Genomic DNA, 20,638 nt, shown 5'->3' on the forward strand with positions numbered 1-20,638 from the left:
ATGCTCGCTTGATTCCTAGCGGAAAGTTTGTGTGCGCATGCTCCAAGGAGCCGCGCCCCATCGGCTTCCCTAACGGAAAATCCGCTGCGCATGCTCATAAACCTGCTCTCCTAGGAGACCTGAAGGCTGCTTCCGCTAACCCGGGCTGGCGCTGCTAACCTCACCCAAAGATCCCTGCTGTCGGAAAATGTCCAGAGGCACCATCCCTGCTATGAAGAGGGAATGCCAGTACAACAGCCACAAGGGGTCTTCCTGTGGCCCTCAAACAAAAAATCACTGCATTACATCAGCAGGTATTCAGCACCTGGCCCCCTCCAAACGGTGTCTAAAGCGAGTTTTAAAAATTAATGCTAGGGGCGGGACGGCGGGGGCGGAAAAAAATAAAAAATTAAATTACATTAATTTTTTTCTCTTTTTTTAAAGAGTCAGATTCTCGCCCTGTCCCCCAGGCTGCAGTGCAGTGGCGCGATCTCGGCTCACTGCACCTCCGCCTCCCAGATTCCAGCAATTCTCCTGCCTCAGCCTCCTGAGTAGCTAGGATTACAGGCGCGCGCCACCACACCCGGCTAATTTTTTGTATTTTAGTAGTAACGGAGTTTCACCGTGTTGCCCAGGCTGGTCTCAAACTCCTGAGCTCAGGCAGTCCACCCGCCTCGGCCTCCCAAAGTGCTAGAATTACAGGCGTGAGCCACCGCACCCGGCCAAATTACATTAATATTTTATATTGAGGAGGAAGTTGGTTACAAAGGACTTTCAAAAGTGTCAGGGGTTAGTAATCTGCATATTTTAAAATATTCCAGGCCGGACGCGGTGGTTCATGCCTGTAATCCCAGCACTGTGGGAGGCCGAGACGGGCGGATCACGAGGTCAGCAGATCGAGACCATGCTGGCTAACACGGTGAAACCCCATCTCTACTAAAAATACAAAAAAAATTACCTGGGCATGGTGGCGGGCGCCTGTAGTCTCAGCTACTCGAGAGGCTGAGGCAGGAGAACGGCGTGAACCCGGGAGGCGGAGCTTGCAGTGAGCCAAGATCGCGCCACTGCACTTCAGCCTGGGCGACAGAGCGAGACTCCGTCTCTCTCTCTCTCACGCTCTCTCTCTCTATATATATTCCATAGACTGCATTGGAGAGAAAGGCGCCGGGACAGAAAAGCCTGAGATAAACCACCTATCATTCTTGGAGAAAAGGATGCTGCGGCTTTCCCGATTTGGTTGATGAGATGGCAAATCAACCCTTACAGGAAGGACATCACCAATTCCGGAAAGGATGCTGCGCCAGTCACGTTTCCGCACTTTGTGAGACGCTGAAATCTCCAGAAGATGCCCAAGGTTTTCAAGCTGACACAGGAGAAATGACTCTGGATCTCTGAGGACTGTTTTCCTCAATAAGGAGCTGCAATCTTGGCTCCACCACCCTCCCTCCAAAACATCTCGTGTGTCTGGTATCTGGTTATATTGTGGCCTGACAGAGAAGTTTCTTTCGGGGCCAGTGAATTTAAAAAAAAAAAAAAGAAAAAGAAAAGCAGGTCCTACCAACTCATTAATACTTTAATACTTTAAATTTCCCTCTTTATAGTAGGTTGAAATGTCAGTATCTCTTAAGAACAATGGCTGAACCAAATGTTTCCTCAAAACTCACATTTTTTCCCACCATTTCAGAAGCTGCCTCACGACTAAGCTTTGATTTTTTTTTTTTTTTTTAATCTGGCCCAAATTCCTATCTAAGGGGCCTGGGGAGTCATGCCCAACAAACCATAAATTCTCATCAGATGAGTTTTATTTAACCCTATATATGGTGACTTGCTTTCCAGTCTGACTCTGGCACGACATGTGACAAAGAAGAAAGTCAAAATATTTTACCCCAAAACATGTTTCTTTGCCATATTTTGAAATGGTCCTGCAAAGCTGTGCTTTGTGGGGTAAAATATGCATCTGTAAATAATCTCTATTAACACAGCTAGATCTTTTTCTTCCAGGCCCTCCCAATCCTGAAGAGACTGAGAGTCTAGCATTGTTTTAAAGGTCTGAATAGGAAACATTTGTCATCTATCATCTCTAAGGGTAGCCATTATAAGACTTCAAAAGAACCTTTTGAAGTATTATAATCTTTTATCTTAACCTGAACATGTGCTTCCTATTGATCCCAGGTCTTCAGACAATTGTGAACTCAACCATTTGTCAATTAGAAAATGTTTAAATTGGCTGGGCACAGTGTCTCATGCCTCTAATCCCAGCACTTTGGAAGACCAAGGCGGGCAGATTGCCTGACCTCAGGAGTTCGAGACCAGCCTGGGCAACATGGTGAAACCCCGTCTCTACTAAAATACAAAAATTTAGCCGGGTGTAGTGGCATGCACCTGTAGTCCCAGCTACTTGGGAAGCTGAGGAAGGAGAATTGCTTGAACCCGGCGGGCGGAGGTTGCAGTAAGCAGAGATCGTGCCACTGCACTCCAGCTTGGGCAACAAAGTGAGACTCCGTCACAGAAAAAAAAAAAAGAAAATGTTTACCTATAGCCTGGAAGTCCCTGCTTTGAGTTGCTCCATCTTTCTGAACCAAACCAATGTTATTTCTTAAACATATTTCATTGATGTCTCATGCCTCCCTAAAATGTATAAAACCAAGCTGTGCCCCGACCACCTTGGGCACATGTTCTCAGGACCTCCTGAGGGCTGTGTCACGGGTCATAATCACTCATATATGGCTCAGAATAAATCTCTTCAAACATTTTACAGAGTTGACTCTTAGTCAACATACCCATACCTGAGGAGATGCTTCATCAAAATTCTAGTGGACTGGCTAGTTCAGAAAATGGACCAGCCAGGTTTGCTTAAATGCACCCCTGCACAACTATCTCACTCCTGCTTGGAGCCAGCTAGATCAGGAGTCCTGTCCCTAAACTAATGTACTCCATGTCTTAAGTCTTTTTGTTTTGTTTTGTTTTTGTTTTTGACAGAGTCTCAGTCTGTCACCCAGGCTGGAGTGCAGTGGCGTGATCTTGGCTCGCTGCAACCTCCACCTCCCAGGTTCAAGAGATTCTCCTGTCTCAGCCTCCCAAGTAGCTGGGACAACAGGTGTGCACCACCACGCCCTGCTAATTTTTGTATTTTAAGTAGAGATGGGGTCTCACCCTGTTGGCCAGGCTGGTCTCAAACTCCTGACCTCAGGTGATCCACCCACCTCGGCCTCCCAAAGTGCTGTAATTACAGGCATGAGCCACCGCACCCAGCCCATGTGTCTTGGTCTTTTTTACTAATATTGATTATAAAATGGATGAAACTTTGGATAAAATTTCTGCATTAGAATTTCTTTTTATATCTGTCCTAAAGCTTGTAACTACTTGCTCATGATTTTTTGTGTATGTTTAGCAATGTGCATGTCATTGATGGCCTTTGTAAAGTATGTTCAATTGAGTTGTGGAGACAGAGGTGCAATTGGAGTAGGTTGTAAGAATAAAAAGGAGTAGGCAAAAAGGCACGGGTATACCAGTGGTCTTCAAAGGGTACTCAGACTTTGTTCTTAAGGGATCAATTCCCAGATCTTCAGTTTCATATAAACTCTTTCCTAAAATTGACTTGCCTAAAAGCATGTTAGTGTTGTGGGCACAGCTTCTCTTTTCTTATTTCTGCTTTTACAGTCATCCTTTTTCCAAAAGGAAGGTATACATCTCCTCCTTGTCTAACAATGGCACATTGCCCCAGGGTGTAAAAAAGGCCAGGGGTGACAAGCAGAGACACAATTCAAAGCATTTGTATTAAGAGAGCAGTAACTCCAATGCATTATTTTGCAAGTCACATTTTTTTGTTTTTGTTTGTTTTGAGACAGGATCTCACTCTGTTGCCCAGCCTGGAGTGCAGTGGTACGATCTCTGCTCATTGCAGCCTTGACCTCCCTGTTTCAAGGGATCCTTCTGCCTCAGCCCTCTAAGTAGCTGAGACTACAGGCATACAACACCACGCCTGGCTAATTTTTGTATTTTTTGTAGAGATGGGATTTTGCCATGTTGCCTAGGCTGGTCTTGAACTCCTGAGTTAAGCTATCTGCCCACCTCGGCCTCCCAAGGTGCTGGGATTACGGGCATGAGCCACCACACCTGGTTTTAATCTATAATTTCAAAGTTAAAATTTTTTTAAGTCAAAACTATGTAAAAAGTTATGCTTAGAAAAGTCTAGCTTCCTCAGTTCTATCCCTTCCACCTATTCCTTCCTCTGTCCCCCAGAGATAACCTAGTTCATTATTTTTGGTACATCTCTGTTTCTTTTTTTTTTTTTTTTTTTAGATGCAGTCTCACTCTGTCGCCTGGGCTGGAGTGCAGTGGAGCAATCTCAGCTTACTGCAACCTCCGCCTCCCAGGTTCAAGCAATTCTCCTGCCTCAACTTCCTGAGTAGCTGGGATTACAGTCATCCACCACTATGCCCAGCTAATTTTTTGTATTGTTAGTAGAGACGGGGTTTCACCATGTTGGCCAGGCTGGTCTTGAACTCCTGACCTCGTGATTCGCCCACCTCGGCCTCCCAAAATGCTGGGATTACAGGCGTGAGCCATCATGCCCAGCTACATCTCTGTTTCTTTTTGCAAAAATAAATACATATATTTGTTTTTGGACTAATGTAAACATACTGTTAACTGAAATAGTAAATGTACTGTACTGTTAAAGAGAATCTATTAGAGTCTTGTTTGTATTTCTTGAACAAAATTATCTTGCTCTATATAGTTCTTTCTTTCCATATCAATTCACAGAAATCATCATTGTCCTTGCTCTGTTTTTTTTTTTTTGTTTTTTTTTTGAGGGTCTTGTTCTGTCACCTAGGTTGAGTGGCATGATCTCACCTCACTACAGCCTCAACCTCCTGGGCTCAAGCAGTCCTCCCACCTCAGCCTCCTAAGTAGCTGGACCACAGGATGTGCCACCATACCCAGGTAATTTTATTTTTTGTAGAGATGACATCTCACTATGTTGCCCAGGCTGGTCTTGAACTCCTGGGCTCAAGCTTTCCTCCCACCTCAGCCTCCCAAAGTGCTGGCATGACAGGAGTGAGCCACTGTGCAAAGCCTGTCCTTGTTTTTTTAATAGCTGTGCAATACTCCAGAGTGCTGATGTCCTATTATTCAACCCAGTCTCTTGCTGATGGACATTTGAGTTGTTTCCACATTATTGCTATTGTGTATAAATAACTCTACAATGAGTAGTCTTATGCTTGTATTGTTTTATATTTGTCAAGTTGTATCTTCATAGTAAATTCCTAGAAGTTGCATTACTGGGCCAAAAGATAAATAATATATGAGCATTAGGCTGGGCGTGGTGGCTCACGCCTGTAATCCCAGCACTTTGGGAGGTCGAGGCGGGTGGATCACGAGGTCAGGAGATCGAGACCATCCTGGCTAACACGGTGAAACCCCGTCTCTACTAAAAATACAAAATATTAGCTGGGCGTGCTGGCGGGTGCCTGTAGTCCCAGCTACTCAGGAGGCTGAGGCAGGAGAATGGCGTGAACCCAGGAGGCGGAGCTTGCAGTGATCCAAGATCGCACCACTGCACTCCAGCCTGGGTGACAGAGCGAGACTCCATCTCAAAAAAAAAAAGGGCAAAAGGGCTAGCTGTGGTGGCTCACACCTGTAATCCCAATACTTTGAGTGGCTGAGGTGAGCTGATCACTTGAGCCCGGGAGTTTGAGACCAGCCTGGACAACATTGCAAAACCTTATCTCTACAAAAAAATAAAAAATAAAAAATAGAAAAAAATAATCAGCTGAATGTGGTGGTGTGCACCTGTAGTCCCAACTATTTGGGAGGCTGAGGTGGGAGGATCACCTGAGCCAGATAAGATCAAGGCTGCAGTGAGCCATGATCACATCACTGCACTCCAGCCTGGGCGACAGAGTACGACTCTGTCAAAAACGAAAGAAAAGGAAAGGGAAAAGGAAAGGAAGGGAAAGGAAAGGGAAAGAAAGAGAGGAAAGAAGAAAAGAAAGAAAAAGAGAGAAAGAAAAAGAGAAAGAAAAAAAAAGAGAAGGAAGGGAGGGAGGAGGGAGGGAAGGAGGAAGGAAGGAACGAAGGAAGGAAGGAAGGAGAGAAGGAAGGAAAGAGGGAGAGAAAGAGAAAGAAAAAGGAAGGAAGGAAGGAAAGAAGGAAAGAAGGAAAAGGGCTCCATGCAGCATTTACCTAGCTTGCCTTTCCATCTTTTGCCCTGTGAGGACACAGCAGGAAGGCCCTCACCAGACCAAATGCCAGTTACTTGAGCTTAGACTTCTCAGCCTCCAGAGCTGTGAGAAATACATTTCTGTTCTTTATAAGTTACCCACTCTGGGGTATTCTGTTATAGCAGCATAAATGGACTAAGACAATGGGCAAAGGATATAAGCAGGTAATTTTCAAAAAAGAAAACATAAGTGACCAACAAACTTAATGAATGTATGTTCAACCTCATAAATAATCAGGACATATAAATAAAAATAAACAGACTATTTATACTCACTGCACTAGAAAAAGTATTGTTTATCAGTACCTGCAGTCATCATTCACAGACATTCAGATCCTAAAGGTAGGAGTGGGAACTCTTTGAAGTTAGATGTGGTCACAAGACTTGTTAAAACAAGTGTGAGCCAACTTATTGTGAGCAGAATTGATATCGTCACTTGTGTGCAGAAATTGAGAAGAGCCAAATTTGAGCCCTTTAGTCAGTTTTTTCCCCTACTTCATTGAAGCAGGTGTCAGGATGGAAGATCCATCAGCCCTGGTCCGAGTGACTATGATAACAAAACTTCATGAAGAAGAAATAGACCGTTGAATTAAGACACTGAGATTTTTGTGATTGTGTTACTGTAGCATAATTTAGTTATTCTGACTGATATAACCCCGATTGTTGGTGAGGAAACAGAACAACTGGGACTTTCATATGCTGCTTGTGAGCCTAAGCTGGTACAACGCCGGAGAAAACTTTTTGCAAATGTTTAGTCAAGTTCACAATGTGTATACCCATGTAGGCACAAGAAAAATGAGTGAAAGTTTTTGCTACAACATTAAAGAAAAAACTGAAAATAACCTCAATGTCCATAGACAAGAAATATATATTAGTAGATTAATAGAATACATTACTACTGAGTAGCTAAAATAAACTTAAGCTACCTGAATCAAAATATATAATTCTCAAACAGAGTCTAAAAAATTGCATGAGGATATGTATAGTATGAGGTCACTATATAAAGTATACATAGCATATTATGCTGTAGCTACATAAAATATGTAGTAAAAGTATAACAACATGCATGGGCATAATAAGCATCAAATTCAGAGAAATGTTCACTTCTGGGAAAAGAAGAGGATGCAGGATCCTCGGTGATAGGGTATTTGGAATGTTTTATGTCTTATTTCAAAACTTCAAATGCTACTATGTAAAAATGCTGGGTGGTGGGTACCTGGATATTTGTTGTATTATCCTCTGTACTTTTCTGTCTACTTGAAATACTGAATAATAATTAAAAAGAAAATACAAGCAAGCAAAAAGAAAAAGAAAAAATATCTATAAGGCTTCCTCTCCTGCTCCAACTCTGAAATCACCTTAATTAATATATCGCTGTAAATCTGTCCAATGTTCTTCCATATCTTTGTGTCTCTGCCTCACCTGGATAGGAAGAAAAAGGGTGGTAGTTCTTCAAATAACTACAGTAAAGACAGTGTGCAGAGTTTAGCAGGCTATGTACTCTATACCTTAATTTACATATTTAGGAGATGTTGTTTTGCCAACTTAAAAATATTTACTAAAAGGAGAAACATTTCATTATTATTATTATTATTATTTAGACAGGGTCTCGTTCTGTTGCCCAGACTGGAGACTGGAGTACAGTGGCATGATTATCACTCACTACAGCCTTGACCTCTTGGGCTTAAGTGAGCCTCCCACCTCAGCCTCCTGAGTAGCTGGGACTACAGGCATACACCACCATGCCCCGCTAATTTTTTTTTTTGTAGAAATGGAGTCTCACTATGTTTTCCTAGGCTTGTCTCACATTCTCAAGCGATCTTCCTACCTTGGTCTCCCAAAGTGTTGGGATTACAGGTGTGAGCCTCATTATTATTATTGTTGTTGTTGTTGTTGTTTTTGAGACAGTCTCATTCTGTCACACAGGCTGGAGTGCAGTGGCGTGATCTCGGCTCACTGCAACCTTCGCCTCCCGAGTTCAAGCAATTCTCTGCCTCAGCCTCCCAAGTAGCTGGGATTACAGGCACCTGCCATCACGCCCGGCTAATTTTTTTTTATTTTTAGTAGGTGCAGGGTTTCACCATCTTGGCCAGGCTGGTCTTGAACTCCTGACCTCGTGATCCACCCACCTCGGCCTCCCAAAGTGCTGGGATTACAGGCATGAGCCCCCACGCCCAGCCTAGCCTCAGTATTCTTTAAGAGTTTGCATCAGTTTGCTTGCCATCATCTTTTTTTTTTTTTTTTTTTTTTTTTTTTGAGACATAGTCTCGCTCTGTCGCCCAGGCTGGAGTGCAGTGGCGCCATCTCGGCTCACTGCAACCTCTGCCTCCCGGGTTCAAGTGATTCTCCTGCCTCAGACTCCTGAGTAGCTGGGATTACAGGCGCATGCCACCATGCCCAACTAATTTTTGTATTTTTAGTAGAGACAGGGTTTCACCATGTTAGGCTGGTCTTGAACTCCTGACCTCGTGGTCCACCCACCTCGGCCTCCCAAACTGCTAGGATTACAGGCGTGAGCCACTGCGCTTGGCTGCCATCACTTATATTGATTTGTTTAGATTCTTTTTTCTTTTTTTTTTTTTTTTTTCAGACGAGTCTCGCTCTGTTGCCCAGGCTGGAGTACAGTGGTGCGATCTTGGCTCACTGCAACCTCCACCTTCCAGGTTCAAGTGATTCTCCTGCCATAGTCTCCCGAGTAGCTGGGACTACAGGCATGTGCCACCATGCCCAGCTAATTTTTGTAGTTTTGGTAGAGACGGGTTTCACCATGTTGGCCAGGCTGGTCTCGAACTCCTGACCTCAGGTGATCCGCCCGCCTCGGCCTCCCAAAGTGCTGGGATTACAGGCCTGAGGCAATGCGCCCAACCTTGATTTTTTTAGACTCTTTAAACTTTTTTCCTTTCTCAATTTTCAGAACTATAAGAGACTTCTAAATGCTTAGAGAACCTGTGTTATTAATATACAAAAGCATGACTCTGAAAACAGGCAATTCTGGCACTGAAGAGCATCAGATTTAAACTTCATCTTGTAAGTGGTTTTCTTTGTTCTTTTTCTGCTTTCTTTCCCTTTTCATATTTGCTTTCTATAATTCCCTATGTATTTTAGCTATAATTTCTCTTATCAGCTATTTCCCAGTATTCTGTTTCCTTCTACAAATGATATACACGTGGGCTGAGGCAGGGCAAACTTAGAGCTTAATGTGGTTTTCCTGCACTTTTAGCACCACCTAATGATAGTGCTCTGGTATAAAGAATCTATGCTTTCCTGATTTTTTTATGCTCCTGAACACATTTCTAGCTGTGGCTTACAGTGTTGGTCTTTTAACGATTATCATGTCACATAACAGTATAGTTTTCAACCTGTCTGCACAACAGAGTCACCTGGTTACCTCTAAAAAATGCTGTCATTAGGCCCAAATCCAGAGCCACTGTCAGAGAGGCATTAACTCTTATTCATTGGACAAAACTAGATGTCATTTAAAAGTACTCAGTTCCATCACTTACTGGGAAGAGTCAGCTTTCTTCCCTTGGTATATAACTACATATACTTATGGTATTATATGACTAATCATGGCTAAAAATGAATACACTTGAGAGATCCCTTCAAGTACTTGTTCGTGATATATACTAATTCTGACAGTTGCCTACATTTCTTTCTCTTAATTTTTTTAAATTTGGGCAAATATATTAAACACATAAAAGTGCCATGATTAAAACAACCAACAGTTGTATCTGCCATTCAAAAATGAACTAAAGTCTGCAACCTCCGCCTTCCCGAGTTCAAGAGATTTTCGTGCTTCAGCTTCCTGAGTAGCTGGGATTACAGGCGCGTGCCACCACACCTAGCTAATTTTTGTATTTTTAGTAGAGACGGAGTTTCACCATGTTGGCCAGGCTGGTCTCGAACTCCTGACCTCAGGTGATCTGCCCACCTTCTCGGCCTCCCAAAGTGCTGGGATTACAGGTGTGAGCCACCACTCCCAGCCAAAAAAATATTTATTTTTGAGTCTCGCTCTGTTGCAAGGCTGGAGTGCAGTGGCGCGATCTCAGCTCACTGCAACCTCCACCTCCCAGGTTCAAGCAATTCTGCCTCAGCCTCCCAAGTAGCTGGGACTACAGGCACGTGCCACCACACCACCAGCTAATTTTTGTATTTTTAGTAGAGACGGGGGTTTCACCATGTTGGCCAGGATGGTCTCAATCCTGACGTTGTGATCCGCCCACCTTGGCCTCCCAAAATGCTGGGACTACAGGCGTGAGCCACCGCGCCTGGCCAACAATATATTTCTAATAGAGCAGAAGAGCTGGTCACAGAAACAAGACCAATAACAACAAAACAATGAGAACATGAGACTGCTAAAGTGTGCCAATGTTGTGAGCACAATACCACATAGAAAGAAGAGGTCAGCAGCTTCATGAAAGAGGAGATTTGAGCAGGGCCTTGAACAAGGGAACAATTTCAATAGGCAGCAAACAAAAGGCAACCATCTAGGTGGGGGAATAATGTGAGCCAAGCCAAAAATGGGAATAAGCACAATACAGTTATTTCTAAAAGTCTTTCATGTGGTCTACTAATAATAGCTAACATTTTTGAGCACTTACGATATGTCAAGCAGTATTCCAAGTCCTTTCATGTATTAATTCGTTTCACACAGCAACACTGGCATCAAGAGCACACTGCTCAAACCACTTTTTCTGTTGCTCTTAGACACAGTGCCGTCTCTGGGTCTCAGTTTGTCTGTCTGTAAAAAAGCAGATAATAACACTACCCTATGCATGATGGATATACACACCCAGGCAAACACAAGAAGAGATTAAACAAAATGATGTAGCTGTTAGGATAAATTGGTGAGATTGTGGGTTATATTTCTATTACCCAAATGCAATTTGATGCAATACTGGCCTTTTTGAAACAGTTTTCTTGCAATATAATCCACATATCATACAATTTGCCCATTTAAATGGTACAATCCAGTGGTTTTAAGTATACTCTCAGACTTATGCAACCATTACCACAATCAGTTTTGAACATTTTCATCACCTCAAAGAGAAACTCTGTAACCTTTAGCTATCATCCCAGGTGCCCATATCATTCTTCTCTCTCCTTCCCTAAGCAACCACTAATTTTGTCTGTCTCTATATATTTGACCATTCTGGACATTTTATAAAAATGGAATCATATGTGACTTTTTGTGATTGTCTTCTTTCACATAGCATGTTTTCAAGGTTTATCCATGTTGTAGCACATATCTACTTCATTCCTTTTTAAAATTTTTATTATTTTTTTTTGTAGAGATAGGGTCTCGGTATGTTGCCCAGGCCGGTCTTGAACTCCTGGGCTCAAGCAATCCTCCTTCCTTGGCCTCCCAAAGTGCTGGGATTACAGGCATGAGCCACCATGACCAGCCTTCATTTTTTATTGAAAGTGAAATTCACATAAGAAAATTAACAAAAATGTACAATTTAATGACATTTAGTGCATTCACAATGTTGTGCAACCACCACCTTCATCAAGCTCCAAAACATTTTCATTACCCCAAACAAAAACCACACATCCATTATGCACACATCCATTATGCAGTCACATTTTCTTCTCTCCAGTCCTGAAGAATTTTTTTTTTTTTGAGACAGAGTCTTGCTCTGTTGCCCAGGCTGGAGTGCAGTGCAGTAGTGTGTTCTCAGCTCACTGCAACCTCCACCTCCTAGGTTCAAGCGATTCTCGTGCCTCAGCCTCCCCAGTAGCTGGGATTACAGGAATGCACCACCATGCCCGGCTAACTTTTGTACTTTTAGTAGAGACTGGTTTTCATCATGTTGACCAGGCTGGTCTTGACCTCCCGACCTCAAGTGATCCACCCGCCTTGGCCTCCCAAAGTGCTGGGATTACAGGCATGAGCCACTGCACCTGGCCAGTCCCTAACAATTTATAATTTGCTTTCTGTTGCTATGGATTTACCCATTCTGGATATTTTATATAAATAGAGTCATGCAGCGTGTGATCTTTTGTGTCTGGCTTCTTTCACTTAGCAAAATATTTACAAGGTTCATCCTTTTTGTGACTGATTAATATTCCACTGTATAGACATACGACATTTTCTTTCTCCATTTATCAGTCAATAGACATTTGGGTTGTTTCCACATTTTGGCTATTGTGAATAGTGTTGCTATGAACATTTGTGTACAAGTATTGGTTTGAGTACCTGTTTTCAATTCTTTTGCGTATATATCTGGGTCATATGGTAACTCTATGTGTTTAACTTTTTGAAGAACTGACAGGTGGCTTTTCAAAGTGGCTGCATTATTTTACATTCCCATCAGCAGTGTAGAGGGTTCCAATTTCTCCACATCCTTGGCAACATTTGTTGTTATGTAGCTTTTTGCTTATAGCCATTCTACTGAGCGTTAAAGTGATATCTCACTGTGGTTTTGATTTGCATTTCCCTGATGGCCAATGATGTTGAGCAACTTTTCATGCGCTTACTGACCATTTGTATATCTTCTTTGGAAAAACGTCTATTCAAGTCTTTCACCATTTTAAAAATTGGGTTATTTTTCTTTCAAATGTTGAGTTGTAGGCATTCTTTATACATTCTGGATACAAGTTTCCTTATCAGATACATACTTTGTAAACATTTTCTCACATTCTGTAAGCTATCTTTTCACTTTCTTGATGTTCTTTGAAGCATAAAAGTTTTTAATTTTGGTGTCCAATTTATTTATTTGTTTGCTTGTTGCTTGTGCTTTTATTGTCTTATCTAAGAATCCTTGCCAAATCCAAGGTCACGAAGATTTACCCCTATGCTTTCTTATAAGAGTTTTACAGTTTTGACTCTTACATTTAGGTCTTTGATCCATTTTGCGTCAATTTTTACATATGGTGTGATGTAAGGATCCAACTTGATTATTTTGCATTAGCCTGTCTAGCTATCCTAGTGCCATTTGTAGAAAAGACTATTCTTTTTCACCCTTGATGAAAATCAGTTGACCATAGAAATGTGGGTTTATTTCTGGACTCCCAATCCTGTTCCATTGATCTGTATGTCTATCCTTATACCAGTACTGCACTGTCTTGACTATTGTAGCTTTGTAGTAAGATTGGAAATGGGAAAGTGTAAATCTTCTAACTTTGTTGTCTTCCAAAATTGTTTTGGCTATTCTGAATCCCTTGAGTTTTCACATAAATTTTAGAATCAGCTTGTTAATTTCTACAAGGAAGAGAGTCTCTCACAAGTCTCTCTGCTAGAGACTGTGGTGAATCTGTAGATTAAGTTGAGGAATACTCCCAACATAATAACATTAAGTCTTATGATCCATGAACATAGAATGTCTTTCCATTTATTTAGATGTTAATTTCTTTCAACAATATTTTATTTGAATGTTTTCAGAATGTTTTCTGTTTCTTTTGTTAAATTTATCGTTAAGCTTTTAATTTTTTGATGTTAAAAGTTGTTTTCTTAATTTCAATTTTAGATTTTTCATTGCTACTATACAGAAATAAGTTGATTTTTTCATATTGATCCTATATCCTGAAGTATTGCTGAACTCAATTATCTGTCCTAATTTTTTTTAGTGATTTCATAGAATTTCCTGCATACAGGATCAGGTCATCTCTAAATAGATACAGTTTTACTTCTTTTCCAATTTAGATGCATTTTATGTCATTTTTTGGGCCCAACTGCTCTGGCTAGATCCTCCAGTACAATGTTGAATAGAAATGTTGAGAATGGGCTTGTCTTGTTCCTGATCTTAGTGGGAAAGTATCCAGTTCTTCACCATTAAGTGTAATGTTAGCTGTGGGGTTTTTGTAGATGTCCTTTATCAAGTTGAGCAAGTTCCCTTCTATGTTGTTAATGTTTTTTACCATGAAAGAATATTGGGCTTGTCGATTGCTTTTTATGCATCTATTGAGATGATTGTGAGACTTTTTTTTTTTTTTTCCTTTTTTTTGAGACAGAGTCTCGCTCTGTCACCCAGACTGGAGTGCAATGGTGTGATCTCGGCTCACTGCAACCTCCACTTCCCAAGTTCAGGCAATTCTCCTGAGTAGCTGGGATTACAAGCATATGCCACCACTCCTAATTTTTGTATTTTTAGTAGAGACAGGGTTTCACCATGTTGTCCAGGCTGGTGTCGAACTCCTGACCTCATGATCTGCCCGCCTCGGCCTCCCAAAGTGCTGGGATTACAGGCATGAGCCACCACGCCCAGCTGATTGTGAAACTTAAAAAAAAATTATATTGATACAGTGTATTACATTAATTTTCAGATATTAAGTCAACTTTCCATTCCTGGAATAAATCTCCCTTGGTCACAGAGTATAATTATTTTTGTATGTTGCTGGATTGTGCTAGCGTATGTTGAGGATTTTTGCATCTATATTCATAAGAGATACTGGTCTGTAGTTTTCTTTTTCTTGTGATACCTTTGTCTAGTGATGTCTGGGCTTTTCTTTGTAGGTAGTGTTGGACAGTTAGTTAAATGTCTTTAGTTGTTATAGAACTATTCATATTTTCTCTTTCTGAGTCAGTTTCAGTAGTTTGTGTCCTTCTAATAATTTGCTCATTTAATCTAAGTTATCCAATTTATTGGCACACAATTGTTCACAGTACACCTTTATAAACTGTAATCCCAGTTGTTGCCTGGAGCAACAACTGAGGAAATAATTTAAAAATATATAGTAAAAAATCATTTAAAAATTAATGTTACATCAGAAAATATTTACTTAATGCAAAAGAAAGTAAAAGAGGAATAAAGAAACAGAAAAGATAGGAAGCATGGAGAAAGCAAAAATTGTATGTATTACCATATATACATCTTAACATCAGAGTCTGCTTCACATTTATAATAAATTCCAAAGAGATATAGAAATATTATTCCTATATAGCTCCATTCCCTGTTTCCTCTTGTGGTATTGTTATACATACATATGTTACAAACCCAGTAATACATTGTTACAATTTTACTTTTATACTTTTTTAAAAAGCTGAGGGAAGAAAACGGAGAAAAAATATATTTATAGCTTTTATTGCATTAGCCTATAAATATATATTTATAGCTTTTATTGCATTAGCCTATAAATACATATTTATAGCTTTTATTGCATCAAATTTATTTCTCATTTCTGGTTCTCTTCATTTGTTCCTGTATTACCACTGGGAGTCATTTCCTTAGTCCAATATAGCTTTGCTCCCATCCACCTCCTTTGTTCTGTTATTGGCAAATATATTACATTTCTTTGGTATAGTCCCAACAATAAAATTATATACATATTCAATTGCTTTTTTAAATTAGTTAAGAAAAGAAATATGCATGTCGTCTTTACTAATGCTTTGTGTGTGTATTACTGTCTAGAGTCATTTGTTTCAGCCTCAATAACTTTTTTTCTTTTTTTTTTTTTTTTGAGATGGAGTTTCGCTGTTGTTGCTCACGTTGGAGTGCAGTGTCATGATCTCGGCTCATGGCAACCTCTGCCTCCCAGGTTCAAGTGATTCTCTTGCCTCAACCTCCCGAGTAGCTGGGATTACAGGTGCCTGCCACCACACCTGGATAATTTTTGTATTTTTAGTAGAGATGGGGTTTCACCACGTTGGCCAGGCTGGTCTCAAACTCCTGACCTCAGGTGACCCACCTGCCTTGGCTTCCCAAAGTGCTGGGATTACAGGTGTGAGCCACCGTGCCCGGATGCCTCAATAACTTTCTTTTAGTATTTTTTGTAAGCTGGGTCTGCTAGCAATGAATTATCTCAATTTTTGTTTATCTGGGAATCTCTTCATTTTGCCTTCATATTTGAAAGACAATTTTTGCTGAATGTAGGATTCTTGGTTGACAGATTTTCTTTGAGCACTTTGAATGTTATCCCACTGCCTTCTCCTCCTTCATTTTGGAACAGGATCTCCCTCTGTCTCCCACACTGGAGTGCAGCGGTGTGATTATGGCTCACTGCAGCCTCCAACTCCTGGGCTCAAGTGATCCTCCCACCTAAGCCTCCCAAGTAGCTGGAATTACAGGTGTGTGCCACTATGTCTGGCTATTTAAAAAATTTATTTGTAAGGCCAGGCACGGTGGCTCATGCTAGTAATCTCAGCACTCTGGGGGGCCGAGGCAGACGGATCACCTAAGGTCAGGAGTTCGAGATGAGCCTGACCAACATGGCGAAACCCCGTCTCTACTAAAAATACAAAAAATTAGCTGGGCATAGTGGCAGGTGCCTGTAATCCCAGCTACTTGGGAGGCTGAGGCAGAAGAATCGCTTGAACCTGGGAGGTGAAGGTTGCAGTGAGCTGAGATCGCGCCACTGCACTCCAGCCTGGGCAAGAAGAGCAAAACTCCATCTCCAAAAAAAAAAATTATTTGTAGAGATGAGGTCTCCCTATGTTGGCCAGGCTGGTCTTGAACTCTTAGCCTCAAGCAATCCTCCCTCCCTGGCCTCGCAAAGTGCCTGGATTATAGGCATGAGCCACTGTGCCTGGGCTGTTATCCACTGCCTTCTGTTCTCCACTGCGTCTGATGAGAAGTCAGCTGTTGATCTTACTGGGGTTCTCTTGTAAGGATTCTTTTTTTTTTTTTTTTGAGACAGAGTCTCACTGTGTCACCCAGGCTGGGGTGCAGTGGTGTGATCTCGGCTCACTGCAACCTCTGCCTCCCGGGTTCAAGCGATTCTCCTGCCTCAACCTCCCAAGTAGCTGGGACTACAGGTGCATGCCACCATGCCCGGCTAATCTTTTGTATTTTTAGTAGAGACAGGGTTTCACCGTGTTAGCCAGGATGGTCTCAATCTCCTGACCTCATGATCCACCCACCTCAGCCTCCCAAAGTGCTGGGATTACAGGCGTGAGCCACTGTGCTGGGCCATAAGTAAGGATTTTTCTCTTGCTTCTTCAAGCTTTTCTCCTTGTCCTTGCACATTTTTTACTATAATGTGTGTTTGTGGATTTCTTTGCATTTAACCTCTTAGAGTTTGTTGAGCTTCTTGGATGTGTAAAGTTTTTCATCAGATTTGGAAAGTCTTCAGCCCCTATTTCTTTAAACATTTTTTTCTCTTCCTTTCTCTCTCTCCTCTCCTTTTGGAACTTCCATTAGATGTATGTTAGCGAGCTTAATGATGTCTCATATTTTTCTGAGGCTCTGTTCATTTTTCTTCATTCTTTTTTTCTGTTTATAATGTTATTTTTAGACAAAGAAAAAAGTGGGGAAAAGGTGGGAAAAATATAAAGATGGAAAACAGTTACCTAATCACTTTGGTGAGCTTATGAGATGCTCATAATTCCATAGCATCTTCCCCATAAAACGCTGCAGTGGTTACTTATCCAAGTGTTCATGTTTAATATACTGTTGAGATAAAAGGGTGGCCATCAGGTCAGCTTATTTAACTTTCTATTCTGCTCAGAACTTGAAGCTACCCAGATTTCTGCAGAATTCACCTGGACTCATGTCTACATCAAACTAATCTAGTGTATCTTTCCATAGGGTGACAGACAAACTGATCTTGAGAACCCATGACAAGGTATTTGTGACAAGGCCTCTATCTGCTGAAACTCCAACAGGTGCAGATTAAAATGATGCCGGGCTGGGGACAGTCCAGATATTGGAGATACCATCCAAAAATATGAACTCCAGAGGAAGGTTTTTAGTGTCAGCTGCTCCAGTCACTGTTCTAGGCACTGGGGACACAGCAGTAGTCAAGAAGACCAGGTCTCTGCTCTGGCGTTCACATTTTATCACGGGATACAGATTGCAAACCAACAAATAAAGGAAAGAAAGTATCAGAGTAATAATGTCAGTTATGCACAGAAATAAACTATGAGGATGTGATGAGAGTGACTTGGATGAATATTTTATACTAAGCACATAGGAAATACCTCCTGTGAGGAAGTAAGATCTAAATTAAAACCTGAATTATAACAGCCTTCTAGACAGCGGGAATGGCTAATGTCAAGGAACAGAAAAGTGGGAATGACTTACTACATTTCAACGTAGTAAATAAGATGGAAAATGAAGTCTGAGAGGCAGCCAGGGGGTAGGCCATGTAGGACTAGTGTAGGTTGGAATTTTTTTTTTTTTTTTTTTTTTTGAGACAGTGGCACGATCTTAGGTCACAGCAACCTCCACCTTCCGGGTTCAAGTGATTCTCCTGCTGCAGCCTCCCAAGTAGCTGGGATTGCAAGCACCCGCCACCACGTCCAGCTAATTTTTCTATTTTTTAATAGAGATGGGGTTTTGCCATGTTTGTCAGGCTGGTCTCAAACTCCTGACCTCGTGATCTGGCCACCTTGGCCTCCCAAAGTGCTGGGATTACAGGCGTGAGCCACCGCGTCCGGCCTGAAGGTTGGATTTTATTCTAGGTTTGATGGGATGCTATTACTGTTAAGCAGGGGAGTGATGTGATCTGAGCCACATCGAAAAATCACGAACGTCGCTTTGAGCACAAGTTATACAGAAGTTGAAATGGAAGCTGGGGAATTACTTATGAGGCATTTGTAGTACTTCATGCAAAAGATGTTAATAACTGGGGGTGGTGATAGTGGAGATAGAAGCAAATGGATGTGGAGTACGTATGGGACTTGCTGACAAATTGAATGTCAGATGTGAAGAAAAGAGAAGAATAAGGAATACTTTCTAGATATTTGCCTTGTGCACTTTGGTAGGCAATAATGCCATTTACTGAATTGGAAAAGAATGGGTTTGAATAAGCAGGGAGTTTGGGGGCAGGAATGGGAAGGGATATCACAAGTTCTGTTTTGATTATGTTAATTAAGTTGGAGATACCTACTGGTACTCCAAGTACAAATGTTAAGCAGTTGAGTAAACAAGCCTGAAACTACCGAAAGTGCACTCGAGTTGCCTGCTTTCAGTCTGAAGAAGCTGCCAGTGAGGCAGGAGGCCTCTAAGAGAAAATTTTCAGGCAACCCAAGGGAAAACTATTTCAAGAAGGTGTTGGAATGTATTGATAGACACAGATTCCAACCCCAGTATGTAGTTTACTATGCCTCGCTGAATGTTCTCTTCCACCTGTAAAATGAGGATAATGCCCAATTTGGCGGCGGGGGCGGGCGTTGTGAGGCTAAAGGAGATAAGGAATGTATCAGGAGCATGATCTTTAGCATAACCAAAGCATTCAACAAATAGCAACTACTAGGACCATCACCTTCAGTTTGGTAAGAATTGGCTGTGTTCATGAACAAATAGTAAGAAGCAAACTGGCGGCCGGGCGCGGTGGCTCACGCCTGTAATCCCAGCACTTTGGGAGGCCGAGGCGGGCGGATCACGAGGTCAGGAGATCAAGACCATCCTGGCTAACACGGTGAAACCCCGTCTCTACTAAAAATACAAAAAAAAATTAGCCGGGCGTGGTAGCGGGCGCCTGTAGTCCCAGCTACTCGGGAGGCTGAGGCAGGAGAATGGCGTGAACCCGGGAGGCGGAGCTTGCAGTGAGCCGAGATCGCGCCACTGCACTCCAGCCTGGGCGACAGAGCGAGACTCCGTCTCAAAAAAAAAAAAAAAAAAAAAGAAGCAAACTGGCTATATTTTCTCAAGGAAACATACATCTTAGAAAGAGAGCTGCTGTTAGACTTTGCTATGGCCTTCACTTACTGTCCTTCAGTTGAAGCCTCTTTGAAAACAGCAGAGCTCCCTACCACATAGTTCCCTACCACGTATCAGGAAACAGTATTCTTTACCTAGCTCTTTCTACAAATGCCACTTACTTTGCCTAAATAAGACATTTGATATGATTTGCTTGTAAGTTTCAAATGATGCCATAGAAACCACGAAAAGTATTAGGTGCCTCCTTTCTTGCACTAAATACATATACGCACACACATACACAGTCTTAACTCAAGTTACAGGAAAAGGGATATGAAACTCTCAAAGAATTTAGGCTACCTTCCACATGTTAACATAACAATGCAACAATAATAGCAAACATTTATGGAGGGCTTACTATAGGCCAGAAAGTACTGTGCTAGTTGTTTTAGATCTATTAACTTATTTAATTGCCCCAAAATCTTATAAGGGTGGAATAATATTATTCTTGTACCGTCTTCCCCAATAGATCAGCTTTAAATAGGAGAAAGAGAGTTAGCCTATTAGAATTAAACTGGCTAGCTATCCCAGTCCTAAGAGGTGTGACATAGTTGCTCAGTGAATAGCTGAAGGTTGGCTGCAGAATTAATTCCAGGAATTAAAGACAAAATACATTTTTTTTGGTTTGTTTTTATATTATAACGTGCCTTTAGTAGACAAGCTTGACAGAGCTTCAGCCTCAGCTTCCAAAGCAATAAGCACATCTCACAGTACCTGGCTGAGTATTGTGAAGAAGGAAAGTAACAAATAAATGCAATTGTGTACAATCGGCATTGTTATCAGATCATCTTTTCTGAAATATTTTAACCCTTAAATGTTTAGTAAATCTTTACCAGCATAACCTCATTTAAAATAA

At 41.5% G+C, this 20,638-nt stretch overlaps 1 protein-coding gene and 1 long non-coding RNA gene across 5 annotated transcripts in view; one reads left to right on the forward strand and one right to left on the reverse strand.

The window, feature by feature from the left end:
- The first annotated feature begins 89 nt into the window (after positions 1-89).
- LOC100970192 (uncharacterized) lies at positions 90-7,263 on the forward strand. Its single transcript, XR_158381.5, has 2 exons — positions 90-293; positions 1,123-7,263. It is a non-coding gene; the product is annotated as an uncharacterized LOC100970192 (long non-coding RNA).
- The window catches only part of SANBR (SANT and BTB domain regulator of CSR), a 73,784-nt gene continuing 58,607 nt past the window's right edge, over positions 5,462-20,638 (reverse strand). For all 4 annotated transcript variants that reach the window (XR_008955296.2, XR_008955297.2, XM_055108357.3 and 1 more), the window contains 2 exons: positions 10,804-10,943; positions 5,462-7,624 (listed from right to left, as the gene is read on the reverse strand). Coding sequence is in view for 2 of the 4 variants with exons in the window: in XM_055108357.3 (XP_054964332.1) it covers positions 10,839-10,943 (105 nt within the window). In the remaining 2 variants the exon portion in view is untranslated. The remainder of the gene's footprint in view (positions 7,625-10,803; positions 10,944-20,638) is intronic.

The sequence above is a fragment of the Pan paniscus genome, chromosome 12 (genome assembly GCF_029289425.2).
Source record: "Pan paniscus chromosome 12, NHGRI_mPanPan1-v2.0_pri, whole genome shotgun sequence".
Lineage (NCBI taxonomy): Eukaryota > Metazoa > Chordata > Mammalia > Primates > Hominidae > Pan > Pan paniscus.